At 37.8% G+C, this 22,267-nt stretch overlaps 2 protein-coding genes across 9 annotated transcripts; one reads left to right on the forward strand and one right to left on the reverse strand.

Annotated features, from left to right (window-relative positions):
* The first annotated feature begins 4,500 nt into the window (after positions 1-4,500).
* Positions 4,501-11,571, forward strand: LOC122275055. 8 transcript variants are annotated; one of them, XM_043083989.1, is made up of 9 exons: positions 4,501-4,964; positions 6,165-6,220; positions 6,330-6,398; positions 6,499-6,833; positions 7,560-7,769; positions 8,848-9,060; positions 9,454-9,660; positions 9,812-10,012; positions 10,243-11,571. In XM_043083989.1, exons 1-9 carry the CDS (start codon positions 4,957-4,959, stop codon positions 11,269-11,271), a joined length of 2,328 nt encoding a protein of 775 aa, XP_042939923.1. In that variant the 5' UTR covers positions 4,501-4,956; the 3' UTR covers positions 11,272-11,571. The 8 variants fall into 8 exon arrangements, with proteins under 8 accessions (XP_042939923.1, XP_042939924.1, XP_042939925.1 ...); XM_043083990.1 differs by having other exon boundaries at positions 6,499-6,788; positions 7,533-7,769; XM_043083991.1 differs by having other exon boundaries at positions 6,499-6,788.
* A 549-nt stretch (positions 11,572-12,120) lies between these two features.
* Positions 12,121-20,367, reverse strand: LOC122275056 (glycerol-3-phosphate dehydrogenase [NAD(+)] GPDHC1, cytosolic-like). The gene is made up of 5 exons (XM_043083992.1): positions 18,887-20,367; positions 14,057-14,278; positions 13,588-13,835; positions 12,700-12,839; positions 12,121-12,422 (listed from the first exon to the last, which is right to left on the reverse strand). Exons 1-5 carry the CDS (start codon positions 19,542-19,544, stop codon positions 12,260-12,262), a joined length of 1,431 nt encoding a protein of 476 aa, XP_042939926.1. The 5' UTR covers positions 19,545-20,367; the 3' UTR covers positions 12,121-12,259.
* Between the last annotated feature and the right edge of the window lie 1,900 nt (positions 20,368-22,267).

Raw genomic sequence — 22,267 nt, forward strand, 5'->3', positions numbered from 1 at the left:
AGTGCTAATTTAAATTTTAAATATGAATGAATTAGTATTGATATACAGATTAGTACGTCACTTTGCTTGTATATAACAAAACTTAATATACCAAGACTTGAGTGGACATTGAAGCAAGCAAGACTTGAGGAAAACATTCAAGCAAACAGGAAGAATTCAAACCATTGCAACTTATTTTATTCTCAAAAGCAGCCCATGCAAGTCAAACTCGATTAACTTGTTCCAAACTATCTCACTATGAGTGGAGCCGTCTATCCAATTAACTACATTCATCACCTCCATATGGCAGATCATGCATATACTGGATCAGTTGGAGTATCAGAGAAATATTGGGTATGGTTGGATATCATCAAAATATTGGAAACTTGTAAACACGGAAGGAAAATAATATAATAACAGTGAGCGTCACCAAACAATCCAGGCTTGGCTCTAGAAACTTTGCATCGAACCGGATGAACTTTTAACATATTTTTTCCAAGGATAAATTGCCTCCAGTGCCATTGAGGCAATTTTTACTATGCTTTACCTGCCGATAATTTCGTTGAGATATGTTGTTCTTTTATCTGAAATTTCAAGTCGTGCTAGCACATCAATTGATGGGTTATGTTTTAGTGCGTTTTTATTTAGTGATTTGACTTATACAAACAGTAGTTTTCCTTATTTTGGCAATAAAATGGGCCTGGCAGAACAAAAGCACTTGAATTGGTGAGCATAGGACTTTAAAGAGACAAATTAAAGACTGGCCATTAAGTTATTAAAGGTGTGCACGAGTCATCGTTTCCAGGGAGCATTTATTTTTAATTGTAAGGTAAGTTAAATATACCATATGGAATCACGTAAACCAGTACTCAACAAGTGCATAAATTCTCATTGATTAACTTTATTTATTTTCTTTCTTGTGGTGGACGAAGTTTGCCTTAAGTTTGAAATAAAAATTTTATGTAGTCATTTTTTCATATTCTTTTATGTATTTTATTAATGTGATTAGTTATGTATTAAAAAAAAAAATTGATCCAACCAATCATATCAATGAAATGTATAAAAAATATGTAAAAGTAATTATATGTAACATTCCTCGTTTGGAAAATATACATTCGGAGACAGCATATGCAGCTCGTGAGTTGTTTTAACGAGAAATAAGATTATTTCTACAGAGAATAATAGTGGAATCCGAGCTACAAAGTGGGCAACAAGTTTACACAGGGTTCGGACCAAATGCATGACTCAAAAAATAAATGCCACGGCCGTTACAGGGAATCAACACAAGAATGTGGCCCCGTACGACACCAAACCAGACTGCTTTAATATTAGCGTTTAGTATCAGTTCTCGTAAAAGACAATTATGGACGTTCACGGGGACCATAAAACTTGATCTTCCATCTACCTTTACGTCCTTTTTTGCTTTTTGTTCATTTTCTTTCCTTTAATTGTACTAGCACATTTTTATCCCAATTTTATTTCCTTATATAATAAGGTAATATTGTCTGTCAATTTTTGATTTTTTTAAAGTAAATAACAATTTAATAATAATAAAAATATCACGTTTCAATGATTTCATATAATAAAATAAAAATGACACAAGAGGATGAATTGTAGTATTATTATTTTTTCTTCATTTTGAATATAGATTAAAATTTAAAGAGTAATACCATATATAATCGTGAAACGTGCAAACACCGTGCAGTCTCTTTAAAAAAGAGTAGGCTTTATTATTAAAAAAATAATATTTTTTTTTATGTGAATCTCTTATTTATTCATTTTTTTAAAGTAATTAGGCGGTACTTACATACTCATGACTGCAACTATTATTTCTCAAATCTCTAAAATGGGCACACCATGATTTAAAAAAAAAAAAAAGAATAAATCTACTCCTACCTACAATTGAGTCTTGATATATATATTTTTTATTCAGTAATTAAGGAAATATTTTTTAATAATATTATATTTAAAAAAATTTGTATAAAAAATGAAACAAACAAAATTTAATTAAAAAAATGGGGACACATCTTGTTCTAACACGACTAAAAAAACTAACATCTCTGACAAATAATTCATGCGGAAACTTTTCACATTTAGTGGTATAAAAATTGAAAAATGTTACGTCCACCGCTTAATCTTCCGCTGGTTGCTCCCGCTTGACGTGGCATGTCCATATGGCATTAATTTTAAATACTATAAAAATTTGAATCAATCGGAACCTTACACGATTTTTGTTACTCTCTCCCAAATAACAAACCCTAACTTTTGCCCTGTTCTTACTTTCTTCGAATCTTAATAACGAGAAAAAAAATAAATAACAAAATGCCTGACTTTCCCATGTACGCCGCCGGAATTTCCTCTGATGAACTCCTCACCAGAAAAAAGCTGCTCATAAGCAAATCCCAAATGGGTGTTGATGAGAAAAAACTAACAAACGAATTCCGAAAACCCCTCTCAAAAGATCATATTTATTCTTCTTGATCTTTATAACATTCTGCTCCTCCTTGCTTTCAATACCGAAGCAGAAAAAGAAACCAGAAGTAATAGAATAAAAGCTAGAATCTATTGCGTGCTGTCTGTTTAGGTTTCAGTATTAAGGAAAAATATATAAAGGTCGAGAGAGAGGGAGAGAGGGAGGAGAAAGATGAAAGTTATTCCCGAATGACAAGAATGATTTATTGCGTTTTGTTTTTATTACGTTCTTTATTTTTCAATTAAAATAAATACGTGGTATGTCATGTGCCCTGACACTTCAAGCGGTAAGAGAAAATGGTATAATTGGTTGGTAGCTGTAGCATTACTCATAAAAATTTAATTTTTTAATTCTTTGTTTTTATAATTATAATAAATAGTCTATCTACCAGTATCCACTAATTTATAAATAATATAATTTTATAACTCTAGTCTGGATAACGGCATAATGATTTGGATTATCGATTATTTTATTATTGGGATTAGGAGAAAAACACTTGTACATACGGGGGAGCTATAGAATTAGGATTTCTCAGAGGAAAAATATTTAAAAATAACTATAAAAACTAAAAATTATATGCCATAATTTGAAAATATACATAAGAATTAGAGGAAATAATTATCTTGTATAATATTTTCAAGTTTCCGTACGAATTAAACACCCCCGTTGAACCATGCAATTAACGACAAAATGTCGCGGTGCATAACTTCATAAAGCTCTCGACACGTGTTAAAAATTTGGGTAAACTCCATTAGTACGACATGAAGGTCGTCGTAGACCGTAGTCGTAGGTACTAGGTAACGTTGAGGCAGTGCAAAGATTCAAAACGGTTTCGTACATGGCAAAAAATTATTTACCGTCTTTGCCACTTGCAGTAGCCGCCTGCGTCTCACCCTTATAAAATCTGAGCGGCTATGCGGCCCTTGGTCACACTGATGCTCTCGTGGACCATCTCCCGCCGGAAGCTGCTTTGGAACGGCCAGGCTAATAAATGGAGAAAAATAGTCTTCTATTCACTGCTTACCAAGTAAAGAAATGTAAATAGGTTCTATAACATAAAAACACTTCCAACCAAAAGCATTTCTCATTGATTTCGCCCAAGAGCATTTCATGTTTTCATCTCTGTCTTCCTCGCTGAGCCTCTCTTCCACCACCACCATCTCAATCCGACGTCGACCAATTCAGTTGCCTACGTTCTCCTTTTCTAATCTACGTTCTTCTTTAAAAATTCATTTGGTTTTAGACGAATTAAAAGTTTTTTGATTTTAGAAATATTTCTGCGAAATTCATATAGAAATGTATAAATTCGTCCACAAATCAAATCCCAGGTGCGAGTTCGACATTCCTGCATCGAGTGGACGTGAACCAGTTGTCATCCATGGCAGACGGTGAGGATGAAAATGGACTAAAAATCTTGTTAGCATGCAAGCCTTAAATACCAAAACGATAACTCAAGACAATTAAAAATAAAAACTTTGCCTTTTGATTTGGGATTTTTTATTCTTCAACGGTATGACTTCTGGAACCTAGCCCTGGCAACGCGACTACCGAACTTCTTGGGTTCACAGCGTCTCAGGTCAACGACAAGCAAGGTTCCGTCGTACCTGACGAGGATAATCTCCTTTTTGCTATGTTCTTCCACACACTTCTAGTATTACCTCATGACCTCCGTTTGGGTTGCTCGATTTTGAGAGAGTCGAAGAAGGTGAAGAATGGGGTCGAGATCTTCGGCGGTGGTCCTTGGCTTGGAGATAGATGGAGTGGATCACCAAATCAAAGAGCGTTAGCCTCCATGTCGTGAGAGGAGACTAAGCTGTGTGGGTTTCAACCGTGCGAACTCTAGCCATGCAAGATAGGGGTGTTGTACGAGAAAGGGAGGTGCGAGCTGAAGTAGTGTGAAGGACCCGGGGGGATGGCGAAGGGTTTCTGCAAATACACTATAATCAGATGTAGTGCAACACATGATAACTTAAATAGAAAGCTTAGGTGTCAGCTATTTAGTTGTGAGCTGTTATTCTCCGTTTATTAGCCCGACCGGTTCCAGGTTTACTCTCTCCCGAATTGCTGATTTTCTGAAATTCGATCGAACTGCTTTTCTGAAAACGGGGTCGATTAGATCGACGGTCCAGAGCCATGAGATTATATTACTCCGGATGACTCCGAAAGAATCTCTCTTTGGTCGCGGGGACACTGCTGAATTTCCCTGGCTGGGACACAGGTCATCCGGAAATTATATTACTCCAGATGGACCTGTTATTTCCCACTCTCTGTCCCTGGCTGGCAGGCTCCACTATCAGTTGCAGCCTTTTTTCTCTCCTACGGATGGACCAGAGAGCTCAGTCTCTCTGAAATGAATCTCGCTTTCTCTCTCTAACTTCGAGGTCTCGAAACCCTAGAAGATTCACTCTTTTTTTTTTTTTTTTCCTTTCACATTCCGTTCAATCCGATTTAGCTCGGTGTTCTCTCTCATTCATTCCCACTGTCGTTTGAAATTCTAGCAGGTTATGCACATGTCTGTCGAATTCTCTCTGTTTCCCTGTTTATTCTCTGGCAAAAAGCTACATTTTCTCCGTTTTCACACATGCATCGAAGAATGAATGAGTTTCAAAAGCACATTGTGTGACTTGTTTGTTTCCCTGGAAAAGCCATTTTTAAGTGGATTTTCTCAACCCATTTAAGTGTTTAACAGCAAAAAAGTAGCTCTTTCTTTCCTTACTTCCGATAATTTTGTTACTTTTCTCCCTCTTTTTTGAGTGATCAAGACTTTTAATGCTTCATCACTTATGGGTGGTATGCTTGATGGAGCAAGAACGGTTGTTAGTCACTTAGCTATAGGAACAAGAAAAATGATCTCTCTCTCTCTCTCTCTCTCTCTGTCTGTTGACGAACGTTTTCACTATTCTGCTTCTACGAGTCCCTTTTTAGTTGGATTTATTGGTAGTTGTTGTCTCTTTCTTTGAGATTCAAGTGTTACATCACTAAAAAATATCGGCTTTTATTTTGGAGATTCTTAGTACCATCAATTTGCATCATTTACCATCTTCCCTAAAATCTTTTCAAATTTTGGTCTTGTTGCTTTCTCTTCTTAATTGGGTGGAGGGCTTGTTAGTTCTGGAGTTTTAATCTTGAAGATAGATTTGTAGATTATTCTCTGTCTCAGATAATAATTAGTTATTGTTGTGCCAATTTACTTTTTCTAATTTTGAGGATCGTAATCTGTTTACCTGTTCATTTTTTCATTCCTTAGCTGGTGATTAATTTGGATTTTTCACTTAAAAATATTTTTGCTTAACCCATTGTTTCTTATTAAAAAAAGCTGCTTAATACATGATCCAGGCTATTCATCGCGAGGGTGCTAAACTAGTCTACTGTACGATCGCGCATGGTCAAAATAATTTATAATAAAGCTACTGGGATTCTTGACCTGATTGTGGAGACTTTGTTATCTGGGGTCGAACAGTTGGTCAGCGTAGTTTTTATATGGAGTGCTGTTTTTCGTACGAATGATATATTTCGTGTTTCTATGCACCTATTTGTACCAAATAATTGAGTTTTCGGAGGTCTTAGTATGGCATCTTCATAAAATCTGCATATTACTTACTGTGTCAAGTACTTGGGATTTCCATCTGCCCTCTTGTATTGGCGATTGAATTTTATTGCAATTTTGACATTAATGTCATTTTTTTTCTGCGTAACATCATTCTCATTTCAGGTTGAGTTTCTTAAGATTCATGGCTTTTGATCCAGGGGACTCGTCCCATAATCAAGGTTTTCAAAATCTCCCGTCAATCTTGTTTTAGCTTTGGTTCACCTTACATGAGATTAAACATGTTTTCTTCATTGTAACTTGTGTGGTATTTGGATAATTACTTTTCAGTCTCACACGACAGCAGTTACAGTATGATAACTGTGTGGCAATGTGACTTTTATGCTGGTTATGGATATGGTACGCTTGTGTCCCTTCTCTGCCATTTTTTGATCGATGTTATTACTTGAAACATTAATGCGCTTCTTCCATATTTACCGCCTGCTTCTTTTGGTTGTAGATGTGATAGAAGAAGATGCTTTAAATGAGAAATCTTGTATTCAAGTTCTAAGGATGTTGGTAACAAGGGCAGACACTGAAATTGATGAACTTGAGCAAGATCTTGTGTTACTTCAATGTGAACTAGCCTCTGCTGAGCACGAAGAATGGTCTGAACTATGTTGTAATGCTTTGAGAGAAAAGATTAATTGCCTTGATATTTCATTAGGGAGTTTGAGGAATGCTGATGAGAGTGATATTGAGGTTCAGTTGCTAATGGATATAGAACCCGCTGAGAGAGTACATGAAATAGTGAGGGCTCTACTCAGAAATTATTTTCCAGAAAATAATGAGCAGGTTTAAGTGTTAAAACTTTCTTGCTACCTTTTCATCAATACTCTGCAATGTTCTCCTTGAGATTTTAAGTTCGAACTTGGCTACCTATGTCTAGTTTATCGTGTCCCATTTATGCTATTCTGATGGGGATGTTTGTGCTGACGAGTAATAGTTTTTCTATTTGCCATTATTTTTGTGGCTCTGCATTACGTAGACATCCTCTCACATTGCAAAATATTATCCTTTTGGCATCATCTGGCCCCTCTTGAAAGAAAGCATGGGAGAGTGTTTGATAGGTTAAAGGCTGACATATACTTTCTTGACGATGATTTCATCAGTAGGACCAATACGGGGAGGTCAATGGATCCTGTATTTAACAGCATTGGCCACTGTTCATATATGATTGCTGTGATTGCTTAGTACGTCCCATTACTTTACAGGTTTAGGAAATTCTTAATTGTAGTAGCTTTGACATAATGCTCATGCATGCACTGCAGTTGCATGCCTTGCTCTCACATACGCTAGCACGTGAGACACATCGGGCACTGTTTTTTAATTAGGATCGACCTCCTGTTTGTTACTATTGACCAATATTTTTAGGTGTCCTACATTTCCTTTTGAGATCAACGCTTCTTATTATCTTTCCTTTTCTTCTGATAGTTTATTTCTTTACTTTTGTGTTGTTTTTATTTACTTGATTATTTTTTGCTCAATTGATAGGTTGTTTGTTACTTCCATGCTGAACAGCCTCTGCATGCTATTGCCTTGGACTCCAGCTCAAATATTACAGAACATGCCGCTTACCTATTGGATGAGAATGAGATGTTTAGCATCATTGATTCAAATATCAGCGTAAAGGAGGAAACCAAGGAATCCAGTATTACTGAAACATGCACTGGCTCGAATTTGTCTTTGAAACTTCAAGAGAAGAAAACAAATGATCCAGAGATAATTAAGGTGGACACAGTCCCTTTATGCTCAAGTTTTCATTCACATGATTGTTCTGTGAGTTTGGTTTGAAACATTGAAAACTCCAGGTAAAGCTTATATGTTTTATAAAAATGGTTTCCTTACTGCATTGCGACAATCGACTCTTTTCATCATTAGCCTAAGCAATGCGACCGCTTCCAGTTATGTGAAGCTTCTTGTTGTCATTTTTATTGTGTATATGTAGAATGAGGGAACATAAATTGCTCCTAGACTTGATATTGAAATCTAAGATTTGTTAGGATTGTGAGGGAATGAAATAACTAAGGCCTGATTTAGATAGTAAGTTGATATGAGGTGAGTTGAGATGGTTTATGAATAGTAGTGAGATGGTTTGTAAATAGTAGTGAGATGGTTTGTAAATAGTAGTGAGATGATTTGAGTTAAAATGTTTTATGGGATTTTGGAAAAGGAGAGACAAAAAGTTGAATAAAAATATTATAAAGTTAAAATATTGTTAGAATATAATTTTTTAATATAATTTTTGTTTTGAGATTTGAAAAAGGTTGAATAGTTTTTTGTGTTTTGTTTGGAAGTTTTGGAAAGTTGTAATAATTAGATAATGATTAGATGAGAAAGTTGAATATTTGAAATTGAAAAGTGTTTGTGTTTGTGGTGTTTGGATGTTGAAATGAGATGGGATGAGATAGAAGTATCTCTCTATCCAAACCAGGCTAGTGCCTAAAAGGTTCGTGCATTTTGCTGAAATTTCATTTGTTTTCTCTTTAATTTTATTTTTATTTTTTAGTTTGTATGAACCTTTCATACATACCATGCCATTCCAAACATACAAGTACACAAGCATGTGTTTAGCCCCACATTTAAAAGTATCTTCTAGTATACACTCTTCTTAGCACCTTTCTGGGATCAATGAATGAAAATGATGTTGATTATATGCAGTTTTGCATCCACCAATCAGCTATTTGAATGAAAAGTAGAAAAGAAAAGGGAAGAGGCCTTTATTTTTTCACTTGATGTTACTTGTAAAGAAATTCACTTATATGGCTTCTTATTCCATCTAGTTGACTGTTGATTTTACAATTGACAGCCTGAAAATACCAAGGCCAAAGATTCCAATGTTGATTCTTTAAGACTTGCAGCTGACCACCACAACGGGAAGCAAATGTTGGAGGAGAATGATGTAAGAAGTTCTCAGAAGGGGGAGGCCAATGAACACTCTTCCACTCCCGAAACCACAGCTAGTCAAGATTTGTCTTTGAAGCCTGAAATGAAGAGGAAATATAACCCTGAAATGATTAAGGTTCAGGCCATTCTCTGTATGCCGTTGTTTTGATTTAATTTAGTGCAAAATTATTCAGTACTTATATAATACAAAGGAACTCTATGAGGAAGCTTTTTCTGGTGCATGAAGTCTTCGTCCTAGTTATTATTTGTTGGCATGTTGTTTTCTTTCCTTGTCAACTTGCACTGAAACCAACTTTGACAATAGAAGAATTAGTTTTGAGGCTTCCCCCCTCCTTTCCCTACCATATGTTGTACATTTTCATTGAGAAGTCATTGCAAAGCCATGAAGCCATGTATGTCTTCAATTTAGATCATGGTATCAATACTACTTATAAAAAATTCATATTATCAATGCTTATTCCTTTAGCCTTTAATTTATGGAAGCACTGTTTTTTATGACAATTATCAGCCAGCAGACACTAAAATGAAAAATTCATGTAAAGATGCTTTGCCACTTGTGATTGGCCAATCCATTGAGAAAATTTTGGGTGACTCTGATCTGAAAACAAGTGAGGAGATTGAAGAACACAATTCCTCTCCAATGGTGGGTGATTTTATTTTGGGCTCATCATCCAAGCTTGAGGGAAATAGAACAGATCATGGTAAAGAGGTCAAGGTACTGCCTGCTCTCTTCTGCTCTCCCATCGCACCCTAAGCTTAATTGTGGATTACAACACTCAAACTGTGGGAGTAGATGGTCCTAAGCAGGGGTCCGCATAGTCCTAACTCTTTTTTCTTTTTTCATTCTTTCATCTTACAATGAAAAGCCTGCAAAAACTATCGAGAAAGGTTCCAGCTCTGATGCTATCAGGAATGCAGCTGGCTTCTCCCCTGGCAAATTTGAGTTGAATGTAGGTGGAAACCTGGAAGTTAGAGAAGACAATTCTAATGCTATGCACAAAAGCAAAATATTAAATTCATCTTCAAATCCTGAAAGCAAGGGAGGAAATCTTCCAAAAACAGCTAAGGTACAAAAAGCTCTATTCTCACTTATATGGATTTGTTGATCACCATCTAATTTGATATTTATTACAAAAATACTGAGAGAGCATATGCTTTGGTCCTTGACTCTAGTAGAAAAGGGGTTGGTTGTGGTTGGCCGAAGCCTTAGGATCAAATCTACCCATTTTAACCCTTTTCATTAGCTTATATCATTTTTCTTTTCTTTTTTCCTCCCTTCTTTTTATTCAATGAGCAGCCTGCAAATGCCTTCGGTAAAAGCAGTAGTGCTGAGGCACTGAGGCCGGCTACTGGCCTCAATAGAAGGAAAAAAGGCTTCAGTTCTGAATCAGGTGCTTTCAGACAGGCAGAAAGTGCAAAGCCTGATTTAGAGCTAAAACTAAGTGAATTTGCTGTGACAATTGCACGCAGAGAGTGCATCAAAGGGTTAAAGAATGCTCCAACTGACAAGATTGAGTCTCCAGATTCAACTTCGAGGACAGAATGCGAGAGGAAAACTCCACAAAGAGTGATGGTACAAGAAACTGGATTTATTAAAACTGGAGATCCATCAACTTCACTTTTAGATTTGAAAGATCAAATGGGACAAGAAACAACCAAGCTGCAGCTGATGGAGAGGAACTCACTAGCGGGAGATGTTCCTAAGGCAGAAGCTAGTGATGGCAAGAAGTCAATTTTGAATTTATCTTTGAAGCTACCAAAGCAGAAGGAAGAGAGGAAGATTGGGTCAGATACACCACAGGTCCAAGAACGAACTTTCCCTGCAATTGGAGTTTTTTCAAATTCTTCTATCGCAAGATCCAAGAGCAAACAAAAATTTGGAGTCAGCACCAATGACCATTCTTTGAATGTGGAGGCTGCAAAGAGATTAGGTCAGCGAGGCCAGTACGAAGCTGAAGAGAACAGTGTTACTCGTGTTGACCGCAAAAGTTCAGTTTTAGTGTCTCAGAGGAAAGGAAAGAGAACTTCAAAATTGCCAATCACGGTAAAGATCAAAGATTCAACTCATGTTAATATGGACCTCTTAAATTTGCCCGATAATGCAACTGACAATGGAAGTAAGGAAAATCTTCAGATCATCAAGTCCTACTCTGATGATTCCCATACTAAGGCTTTGGTTCCGCTGCCTTATAAAGTTCTGAACTTGAAGGATTTGACATTAATTGACCTGAGAGCCATTGCAAAGGAAAACAAATTGACAAAATATCATAAGCTTCGGAAACATGTGCTGCTTGAACTATTAGCAGACCGACTGGGATGTTGCTGAATATACAAGCGGGTGTACATATTTTCTTGTTCTATTGTTTTCTTACATATACATACAGTTGGGGATGGTCGGATGTCTCACGGATCTTGAATGGATCCATTGTTCTACATAACGAGCACTCAAGACAAGGTTATAAGAAAAAAGGAAGGGAAGAATAGAAAGGAAGGACTAAGAAATTTCAAGAAATTTCTGTTTCATATCTTACCATCATTTTAGTTCTGATAATGATGACCATATATTTCATCTGTACTCATAGGATGTCAATATCAGATTGCTATCAATCTTTTTGCAGAATTGCCATATTACGTGAGTGGTGATTACATGCTTTTCTGTTTGTCATTATATCTTCGATTGAAGGTCAATACTTTACGAAAGCTTCTGCTGATCATGTTTAAGTTGTATTGTGAGGGAGCTGTTTAAAGAGAGAGAACAAAAAAATCGAAGCCTTTAGCAGTTCGTGTGTCGATGGGCTTTCTTTGTGGAGGTTATTGGTGCATGTACGTTAAATGATCATGATACGGACTGGGGTTTTCATCTTGATAAGTGGAGGGAACATGAAACTAATTAAAGAACTCAGTTCAGTTCAAAACGACGACTTCAACTTTCAAACTGTGTTTGCATGCTGTTTCATTTATGTGAGGGAGATCGGATGGAACAGAAATTGACAAAAGTTAGGGAACCTATGCCCAATGGGCCTAAAGTAATCTATTCGGATTTTTGGGTTAAAGAACATCGAACTATTCATTCAACTCCAACCACCTTCATTCTATTCTCTCATTTTAACTACTGATATGTAAATGCAAGCTGGGGGTTATATCCTTTTAACCTTTTTCCAATGATTACAGTCTATATATGAAACAATGCCAATCTGTATATTGTTTCCATCACCACAGTACTTTTATTATGTTTATGGAACGTGGAGATAAATCCAGATACTTGTATAAATTCAGTCCACAAACTATTACAACGACCAATATGTTTTTGTTCATCATGTGTTCGTATAACAAATGCTTCTCAGATCGATTCGAGGTTGTCCCAGAAGCGAAGGCTTGAAGAAAGCATGGGTTTGTGCAATCTCAATGCGTTCCCTAGGATCATTCAGGTTTTCGTCTCTCAGAGCTTTCAAAATAGCTTGTGATGATGACTGTTCCCTGGAGATCCAACATAAAAGGTATAAAAAAAGGAATTATAATTCACAATTTTCAACCAAGCCTAGGCTTGTTTCACGTGTGAGCCAGCTTGACATGAGTGCTCTGTGGCTCTTATTCATAGCAGAAATTTATTCAGGTGGTCGACTCAGTATAAAGTGAGCAAAAGAAACAAGAACCCTGTTTGCTATTGCTCTGGTTTCTCACTCTGTATGAGTAAAAAATAGATTGCAGGTTAAGATCACAAATGAGATTTATGAGTTGGAGCTCGGAAACTTACCTCGAGATCAGTATTTTATAGAGTGTCTTTAAGATGGGGCAAAGCTCTACGGGAGCCACTGGCTTCTTTTCTTCAGGATGCAGCACGTTTAAGCTAGACTGACTCAGAAGCTTATAAAAAGCCTCCACCGCAGAGACACCCTGCCAAATAACAGACCAGATTTTTGAATTATCATGCTGTAAGATTCAAGTAAACAAAAACACAAAAAAGATAGAAAAAAGAAAGAAAGGAAATGGTCCTACTTAAAATGACATATTGCTTGCTGAAACTGGATGAGGGTACTTACTGAAACTGAGGAAGTTTCATTATCAAGATTGTGTCATGTTCCCTATTTTTCATCTCTCTTATTGGATGTTGAGATGAGTTGAGTTGAGTTGTGAGTAGTAGTATTTGGTGGGTCCCATTGAGATGAGTTTAACTTTTTTAGATTGAGATGAGTTTTGTTGAAATGTATGAAGTAAATTGAGATTTGTTCAACTTTTTTAATGGGAAATTGAAAAAGTAGCAAGTCTCATCAATGATTGGTTTGAGATGAGTTAAGTTTGGTTCAACAACAAAACACAGCCTATGGCCAAAACTGGATGAGGCTACTTACTTTTGTTCATTTATTTTTAAGTTGAAGAGTGCAACATGTCAATTTTGGCAATTTGAGGTGCAAAGTGCAAAAGACCTGCATTTTGATATGCAAAGTGATTCCTCTTTTTCTTTTTTTCTAATCTTTGTTTTCCTTCTTATAAGATGAACTTTGACAGCATTTAGTTCTACTTCATGCTGCTCCCAAACTCACCCTAAAGTGAGCCTCGTTACTAACATGGTCTAGAATTGTCCGGTGTGAAGTGAATGCACCCTACATGGGTTCTGAAAAAACTAATAAACCAGAAACAATACCTGAATCATTCCTTTTCCACTGATGCTATCACCCATATCCAGGCTTAGCTCACCCTTGGCTAACATTTGGCCATACCATGCATTACGGCCTTTTAGCAAGGTTACATAAGTATCAGCCAGCAAAGGTCCAGCAAGCTTCTCGGGGTCTTCAGCCAACAAATGAGTAATAAATATCATCTCTGATGTACAATGTGCAAAATATACTGATTTACTGGTAGCACTTTCATTGGTAAGTGCCGCCACCATTCCTGAAGAAACCAATTTTACTAATAAGCATTTAAAGTTTTGTGAAAGCTAAAAAAAAGAAATGGTGTTTGTACGTGTTAAAACATGTTGTTCCAGACAATAACAGCACTTCGTTCTGCTGGCCAAAAAATCATGGGGTTGGACTCAGATGGACTAAGGAGAGATTTATTGATTAAACTGCCAACACCTGCACTACATCCAACTAAAAGAAACTGAAACTTACCAGCTCCAATGGCATAGACATTCTTCAGGCCACCCATGACTTCATGCGTGACAAGGTCACTGTTGTCCCAGACAATAAAATGAGGCTGCCTCAAAAATTTTGCAAGAGGTTTCCTCCACTTTTCAGCTCCACAAATTCGAGCATTAGCATGTTCCTTGTTGTAAATTTCAGATGCAATATTTGGTCCACCAACATAAAGGATGTTCTCCATAGGTACTCCAGCTGCAGAGCACATATACCGAAGATTAGAGGTTGAAAGAGAATTTCTAACAAAATTAAATGAAAAAAAAAAAAAAAGAACTATAACCACTCACAGCACCAAATATAAATAATAATATAAACTATAACCATCTTAGACCACAGTCACACCCACTTCTGCCCACCCCAGCCAAAAAACAGGAAAAAATAGGAAATTATGCTGAACAGGAAAAAAGTCAGATTGGACAACCCCTATACGTCTCACACCAGCTGATGTTTTGCTGTTACTGTTCAGATACTGAAGTCTGTGTGTTTAGGAGAGTTTATTCCCCAAAAATGGGTTAAACTAGAGAAACGTTACGTTTTCAAGAGTTCTCATTAGTTTTTCATTGAATGCTTGCAGTCTTCCTCTATGGAACTTCAATTCCTGCCCAAAATAAGAGATCCTTATTCCACTCCCAGGGCGCCCATCATAATTACAATAACTGAGGCTTCCATCACTGCTTCAAAATGTGAAAGCCCCACATCGGAAACTACCCTAACTTGTTGGGAGCTTTTCTGACACAGAGACGAATCTAAATAAAGGAGGGACGAAATATAACGTGGTTCGGCAATTGCCTACGTCCACAGATGCTGTAATTTTACTATGAAAATAATTTTTACAGAAAAACTCTCTCTGCTCACCCACTCTCTTTCTCTCTTCTTTCTCTCCCACACTCTGTCTGCACACACACGCAGCACACACTCTGTTTTTCTCTCTGCTGCACTCAGTTCGCTGCACTTCTCTGATGCACACACCCACAATTGAGCTCTCTCCTATTTATAGGAGAGAGCAGCCTACAATAATTTTTTCGGTGCAATCGGTGCCTAATATGACAAAGGGACAAATGGTGCATGGCTCACCGTTCACCATTTTGTCTCCATCTGCAACAATCTCCCACTTGGAGACAAATGAGTCTACATATCTTCATAGCAATCATCACAGTAACTTCAAGTCATGCCTTTAAGTACGAAGTCCAACTGAAGCTATACACAGCTTCAGTTTGTTAGCAGTAACTACTTTTGTGAACATGTCTGCTGGGTTCTTTGTTCCTCGAATCTTCTCAAGTATCAGCTGTCCACTATCGAGAAGAGATTGGATAAAATGGTATCGCAACTGTATGTGTTTTGTTCTGGAATGAAAGACTGGATTCTTTGCAAGAAAAATAGCACTCTGACTATCACTGTGCAGAATGCCTTTTTCACTCTTCTTTCCCAATTCCTCCAAGAATGACTACAACCAAACCATTTCATTCCCTGCTTCAGTTATAGCAACGTATTCCGCTTCTGTAGTTGAGAGAGCAACAATCTTCTGTAACTTAGAAGCCCACGATACAGCTGTACCACCCAGTGTATACACAAATCCAGTAGTACTTTTTCTGCTGTCAACGTCACCTGCTAAATCAACATCTACATATCCCTGTAGTTTTAAACCTGCTTTTGTAAAGCATAGTGACGTATCTGAAGAGTCTTGTAGATATCTTAGAATCCACTTGACTACTTCCCAATGCTGCTTTCTTGGATTACTCATGTACCTATTCACAGCTCCCACTGCTTGTGCAATATCTGGCCTTGTACAGACCATGGCGTACATAAGACTACCAATAGCAGATGCATAGGGTATTCTGTTCATGTATTCTTGCTCTTCCTCCGTCTTTGGCGACTGATCCTTAGTTAGTCGAAAGTGACTAGCTAAGGGTGTGCTCACTGGTTTCACCTTGTCCATGTTAAACCTTCTGAGCACCTTCTTCACATACTCCTCCTGCGAGAGCTTGAGAGTATCATTAGACCTGTCTCTAATAATTCTCATACCAAGGATTTGTTTTGCAGCACCCAAATCCTTCATCTCAAATCGTTTTGACAACTGCTTCTTCAGTTTATTGATCTCCTCGATGCTTGACCCTGCAACGAGCATATCATCCACATATAACAGTAGGATAATATAAGAGTTGTCAAAGTTCTTCATATAGCAACAATCGTTAGCCTGCAGTCTTGTAAATCCATTACTGCACATGAAGTTGTCAAACTTCCGGTACCATTGTCGTGGAGCTTGTTTTAGGCCATACAAGCTCTTCTTCAGTTTGCAAACTAGATTCTCTTTTCCCTTCACTGAGAAAATCCTTGTGGCTGGTGCATATAGATGTCTTCCTCCAAATCACCATGAAGGAATGCAGTCTTCACATCTAACTGCTCAAGATGTAGATTCTCTGCCGCCGCAATTGCTAACACTAGCCTGATCGTGGTCAATTTTACAACTGGGGAGAAAATGTCTGTGTAGTCGACACCTTCCTTTTGTTGAAACCCCTTCACGACCATTCTGGCTTTGTAGCGCTTGCTACCATTGTGCTCTTCCTTAATTCTGTACACCCATTTATTGTGCAAAACCTTCTTGCTTTTTGGAAGCTTAGTTAGCTCCCATGTCTGATTTGACATCAGTGACTCCATCTCATCTTGCATGGCTTTCTCCCACTTGGTCAAATCTTCAATTTGTAGAGCTTCATCATAACTTTCCGGTTCACCACTATCTGTTAGCAAGATGTAGTGTAGAGATGGTGAGAACCGCTGTGGTGGCCTAATTGTCCTTGAAGATCTTCGAATAACAGTGAGTGGTGTACGTTGTTCGATCTGTGTATCATCATTTTCTTGATCCTCGTTCTGATCAGTGTTAACTCGAGTAACATCAAAGTCAACAACCTCAAGTTTCTTTGGCTGCTCTTCAGGTTTAACTTGTGACTTAGCTTTGTACAGAATCTGCTCATTGAATATCACATTTCTACTTCTGATGATTTTGCGATTTTTATCATCCCAAAATCGATAGCCAAATTCTTCATCACCATAACCGATGAAAAAACATTTTCTAGATTTGGTTTCTAACTTATTACGATCAGTAGAATCTATGTGAACATATGATAAACAGTCAAAAACTTTCAAATGGGAAAGATTTACCTTCTTTCCGCTCCAGACTTCCTCTGGTAGATCGAACTTTAAGGGAACTGAAGGTCCCCGATTAATCAAATAGGCTGCAGTGTTAACTGCATCAGCCCAAAAACATTCAGGCAATTCTGAATTCAGCCTCATGCTTCTGGTACGTTCGTTGAGAGTTCTGTTCATGCGTTCAGCTACGCCATTCTGCTGCGGTGTCCAGGGAATAGTCTTCTGAAATCTAATCCCATTTGCAGCACAGAATTCTTTGAACCCTCCGTCGATGTACTCTCCTCCATTGTCTGACTTCAGACATTTTAACTTCAAGCCTGTTTCATTTTCAACCATGGCTCTCCACATCTTGAAAGTATCAAATGTGTCAGATTTATTTTTCAAAAAATAAACCCATACTTTCCTACTTGAGTCATCAATAAATGAAAAATAGTACCGCGATCCTCCAAGAGAAGCGACTGGGGATGGCCCCCACAAATCTGTGTGCACCAATTCCAACTTTGTGGATTTTGGAGTTCTACCATTTTTTAGGAAACTAACTTTTTTTTGTTTTCCAAAAATGCAACATTTGCACATGTCGAAATCAGTTGATTCCAACTTTGGTAACTTCCCCTTGGATAATAGTACTTTCATTCCTTTCTCACTCATGTGACCAAGCCTTTGATGCAATAGAGATATGAAAAATGGACGGTTCTGATCTGTCTGGCGCGTGAGATACACGCGCTGCACAGTGCGCGTGGGCAAACGCGTGGGGGCGTGTAATACACGCGCTACAGTACTGTGTGCGCGTGGGGGCGCGTGGGCACGTGTCCTTCACGCGTCTTCAACCTCTGGAGCGCGTGAGGGCGCGTGTGGTGCACGCGTCTTCAACCTCCGGAGTGCGTGGGGGAGCGTGGGTTGCAGCAGATGCACGCGCCGATCTTTTAGGGGCGCGTGTAGCCTCGTCCGACCTCCGTTTTCGATTCCGTTTGCGGCAACGGATTCGTCTCGACGCGAGGAACACCGTGGAGTTGTCAAAAATTGATTTTGAACAACTTGAATTTTCGGACAGCTCGAACCAGTGCTCTGATACCAGTTGTTGGGAGCTTTTCTGACACATACGAATTTAAATAAAGGAGGGACGAAATATAACGTGGTTTGGCAATTGCCTACATCCACAGATACTGTAATTTTACTATGAAAATAATTTTTACAGAAAAACTCTCTTTGCTGACCCACTCTCTTTCTCTCTTCTTTCTCTCCCACACTCTGTCTGCACACACACGCAGCACACACTCTGTTTTTCTCTCTGCTGCACTCAGTTCGCTGCACTTCTCTGATGCACACACCCACAATTGAGCTCTCTCCTATTTATAGGAGAGAGCAGCCTACAATAATTTTTTCAGTGCAATCGGTGCCTAATATGACAAAGGGACAAACGGTGCATGGCTCACCGTTCACCATTTTGCCTCCATCTGCAACATAACTGATTCTACAATGTTGAGAGTAAGAGGAATCCATGCAAAATTAGTAGTTTTTCATGTATTTCTTAGCTTCATGAGAGAATGGTTGTTTGTGCACGTAACCAAAAGATCTGTTCAACTTTACCTACAATAATGAAATAAAGGCAGGAAGTATTTAAACAAGTGACCTTGCAAAGCAAAAGAAGGGAGTTCTTACTTGCACGGTTAATCATTCGCGTGGGAGTTATTATGTGGGGAACAGGATCCAGTGCAGCCTCAATACCTTTTGCCAAAGAGATGATGATAGGAACTGTGATTCTCTCTTTCCAATAATGACTGATCTCTTCAAACACCTCATGAGTTTCTGTAGAAGGCAAGCCATTAATCACAATATCCGCATCCCAAACAGCCTCCTGCAAATTAGTCACAACCTTCAAAGGACAAAGTGGTGTATCAATCATATTCAAGCAAAAGCCATCTTTCAAAATCTCATCTGCAAATAGAGTCCGATCTCCTAATCTTGCCTCCACGTACTTCAAATACGCACAGCGCCGAATCAACCTCCTCAGCACATCCTCCCTCGAATTGATCACTTCAAAAAGATGTTCAGCTGTAGCTTTATCGACAGCTCTTCCAGGCCTTCTCCATATCCTGATCTGGACCTTCTCTCTATATTGACCATAATTATCTTGAAGCAAAGCTGCAAAAACACTTCCCCAAGCACCTGCCCCAACACCAACAATCCTCAGTGGATCACTATCTGCCTTGCCAAGAAGACTGCGAAGCTCATCAAGCTTCTTTTCCAAACCATTAAACTTCTGAATAGCCCCGTTCGAGTATAAAGTATGACCCATTGTCTCAATGCTTCCCACCATTTTCTTTACAGGAAAATCAACACCAGCAAAGAAGTCTCAAACTTGTTGACTATATCGACCAAGTGCTCTTTTCCTTGATCTGAATGTTTAAATTTCTATTGATGTTCAAAATTTCTTGACTATACCAGAATCCTGAGGACAACTCCTTTATATGGTTTTTGCTGTGGCAACACCACACCATTCAAATTCCTGCTTGAAACGAGAAAAGCTATTTCCAAGTTGCTGGATGAATTGAAATCTTACTGGTAGATTTCTTTTATCAGAACCAAAACTAATCTTGGATAATCCCACTTAGACGTTCAGGCCTACCGATCTAGATATTTTCTTCTAACCCAAAATTGAGGAAAAATAGAACAACATGAGAGAATCTCATGCATACCAGTCTATTTATTTCCTTAGGAGTTCAAACACAGCACATGTTTAAAAACAAAATGGTATTCAAATGCAGCTTTGCTTTCTCCGTCCGAGTTTGTTCATCTACCAAAACCAAAAACTAAAGGAAGAAAAAAAATATAAAGCTTTACAAATTCGAAGTCAACAAAGAACAACATTGTCGGTAAACTACAAGATTTGGCTTCGATCATGGGTTGGGATCGTGTGATTCACTTGAGTTCCTATCAGTCCAGACCCACCGCAGACTCCAAGACTGATTTCACTCTTAGGCCAGCTGGCATTAATGTTGAGGTCGGGAAACCTTGTAAAATCAGGAAAAAAAAAATGGAAAAAAGAAGAAGAAGAAGACAAAGAATGCATGAAAAGTGCATGGAATGGAAGCGAGGAAACGGTGAATCACAGCAGCACCTGTCTGCGTCCACATTTGGCTGAGTTTAATTAATACGAGGACACGGAGAGAGAGAGAGAGAGAGAGAGAGAGAGAGAGAGGCATTGATTGGAGTACAGTTGGAGATTGATCAGTTTGGTGCCATGCATCCACATACGCATTAATTGTTTTTGGGTGTTGCCAACTTCCCCCCAACGGCCATTAAAATCGGATGAATTTCCGTAGGGGGAAATGTTTTGGATCTCCTCGTAGCATTGGGAAAGGTCTACCTAAAGCAAGAGTGAAAAGTCTAAGACTACATATTTTGGTTAAGAGTAATGATAGCTACCGGTTCTAGATAAGTTTTATATTAAAAAAAGTAAGTCAATTAATAAAAAATAGTTTTTTTTTTTTTTTCACACTTCTTAACATGTGATATACTTTTTTACAAAAATTTATAAGAAATTTATCTATTTAAAATTTGTACTCTTTTTGTATAAAGTTAAAGCCATTCAATATATAAGAGCATCCGCATCGTTCTCACTAAAACTCCTTAAAAGCTAAAATATGAACTTTGTAGTCATTAAACTTGTTGGACTGGCTAAAATATAATAGTTGAAGCTATAGTAAGTCCATCACTTTCTTCATATATGGCGAGGTATTATTTAACATCAAAACATTATTTTATTCTAAAATTACATTTCTTTAATTGAAATAACTTATTTCTCCCGTGAAACCGTTGTCTCCAAAACCCTTTTCACTTTCTCTCCCTTCTCCCTCACCGAACATGCCCTTTTATTTTTTTTCCCTGTTTCTCTCTTCTGTTCTCTTCTCTTTTTACTTTCTCTCCCTTTCTTCATTGCCAAACATCTCCCTTCATTTTTTTTCTCTCCCTTTCTCCATTCCCTTCTCTCCCCTTCTCCCTTCCCTTCTCTCCCCTTTTCACTTTCTCTCCCTTTCTCCCTTCCCTTCCCTTCTCTCCCCTTCTCCCTTCCCGTCTCTCCCCTTTTCACTTTCTCTCCCTTTCTCCCTCGCCGAACATTTCCCTTCATTTTTTTCTCCCTGTTTTTCTCTTCCTTTCTCTTTTTCATCTGTTGTCTCTTTGGCCTGACACTCCCTCTCTCCCATTCTGTCAATTTTCTCCATTTTTTTTCCAATTCTCTTACTATTTTTATTACTCCAGGGTTGTCGAAGTTGGGAATTTGGTACGATGAGAATGAACACTCGATTTGCAAGAGAAAATCGATTTTAATCAACTAGCCTTATACTTAGGGTTCTATTGTGCTTCACAAAAAGTAATCAACTCTCATTCTCTTCTTTCTTTCTTTCTTTCTTTCTTTTTTTTTTTTTTTTTTTTTTTTTTTTTTTTTTCGATTTGTAATTTTATTGTTTGGTTTTGGCTTTCGCTTGATCTGTGGCGGTCTGCATCATGTTTGGTTTTCTTGATTGTCAAGTTGGTGCTTGATCTGTGGCAGTCTCCATCATGTTTGATTTGTTCATGATTTACATGGTGATTGTCTAAATTGGAAGCTGTAACCAAAGTGCAACTAGTATATTTTCTCAATTCTACACCATTTTCTTCATTGGCAAGTATGCACAATTTAGATAATTGGCTTCTACAACCCACATGAAAGAGTAACATAGTAGAATGAGGATTAATCTGATCTTTAATTTTATTAGTATTTTCATTTGACTTGAGTAATATAGCAAGTACAGCACAAAATACATCACATATAAGAAATTCACCAAAACATGTATGTAAAAGCATATCGGTGAAAGGTTTAGATTGGACCGCTGAATAAAAAATGACATTCAAATAGTTTCTTCCTTTAAAAGTTTTCTCTGCAGCTATTGTTGCAAAAGCTTGTGCTACTTCCCATTTGTTGGCTTCAACTTCAATTCTAAATGTAAACCTTGAGTAGAAATAATGTTCATATGGTTGTATATGTGATTATTGGGTGAA

Source organism: Carya illinoinensis, chromosome 9, assembly GCF_018687715.1.
Source record: "Carya illinoinensis cultivar Pawnee chromosome 9, C.illinoinensisPawnee_v1, whole genome shotgun sequence".
Taxonomy (NCBI): domain Eukaryota; kingdom Viridiplantae; phylum Streptophyta; class Magnoliopsida; order Fagales; family Juglandaceae; genus Carya; species Carya illinoinensis.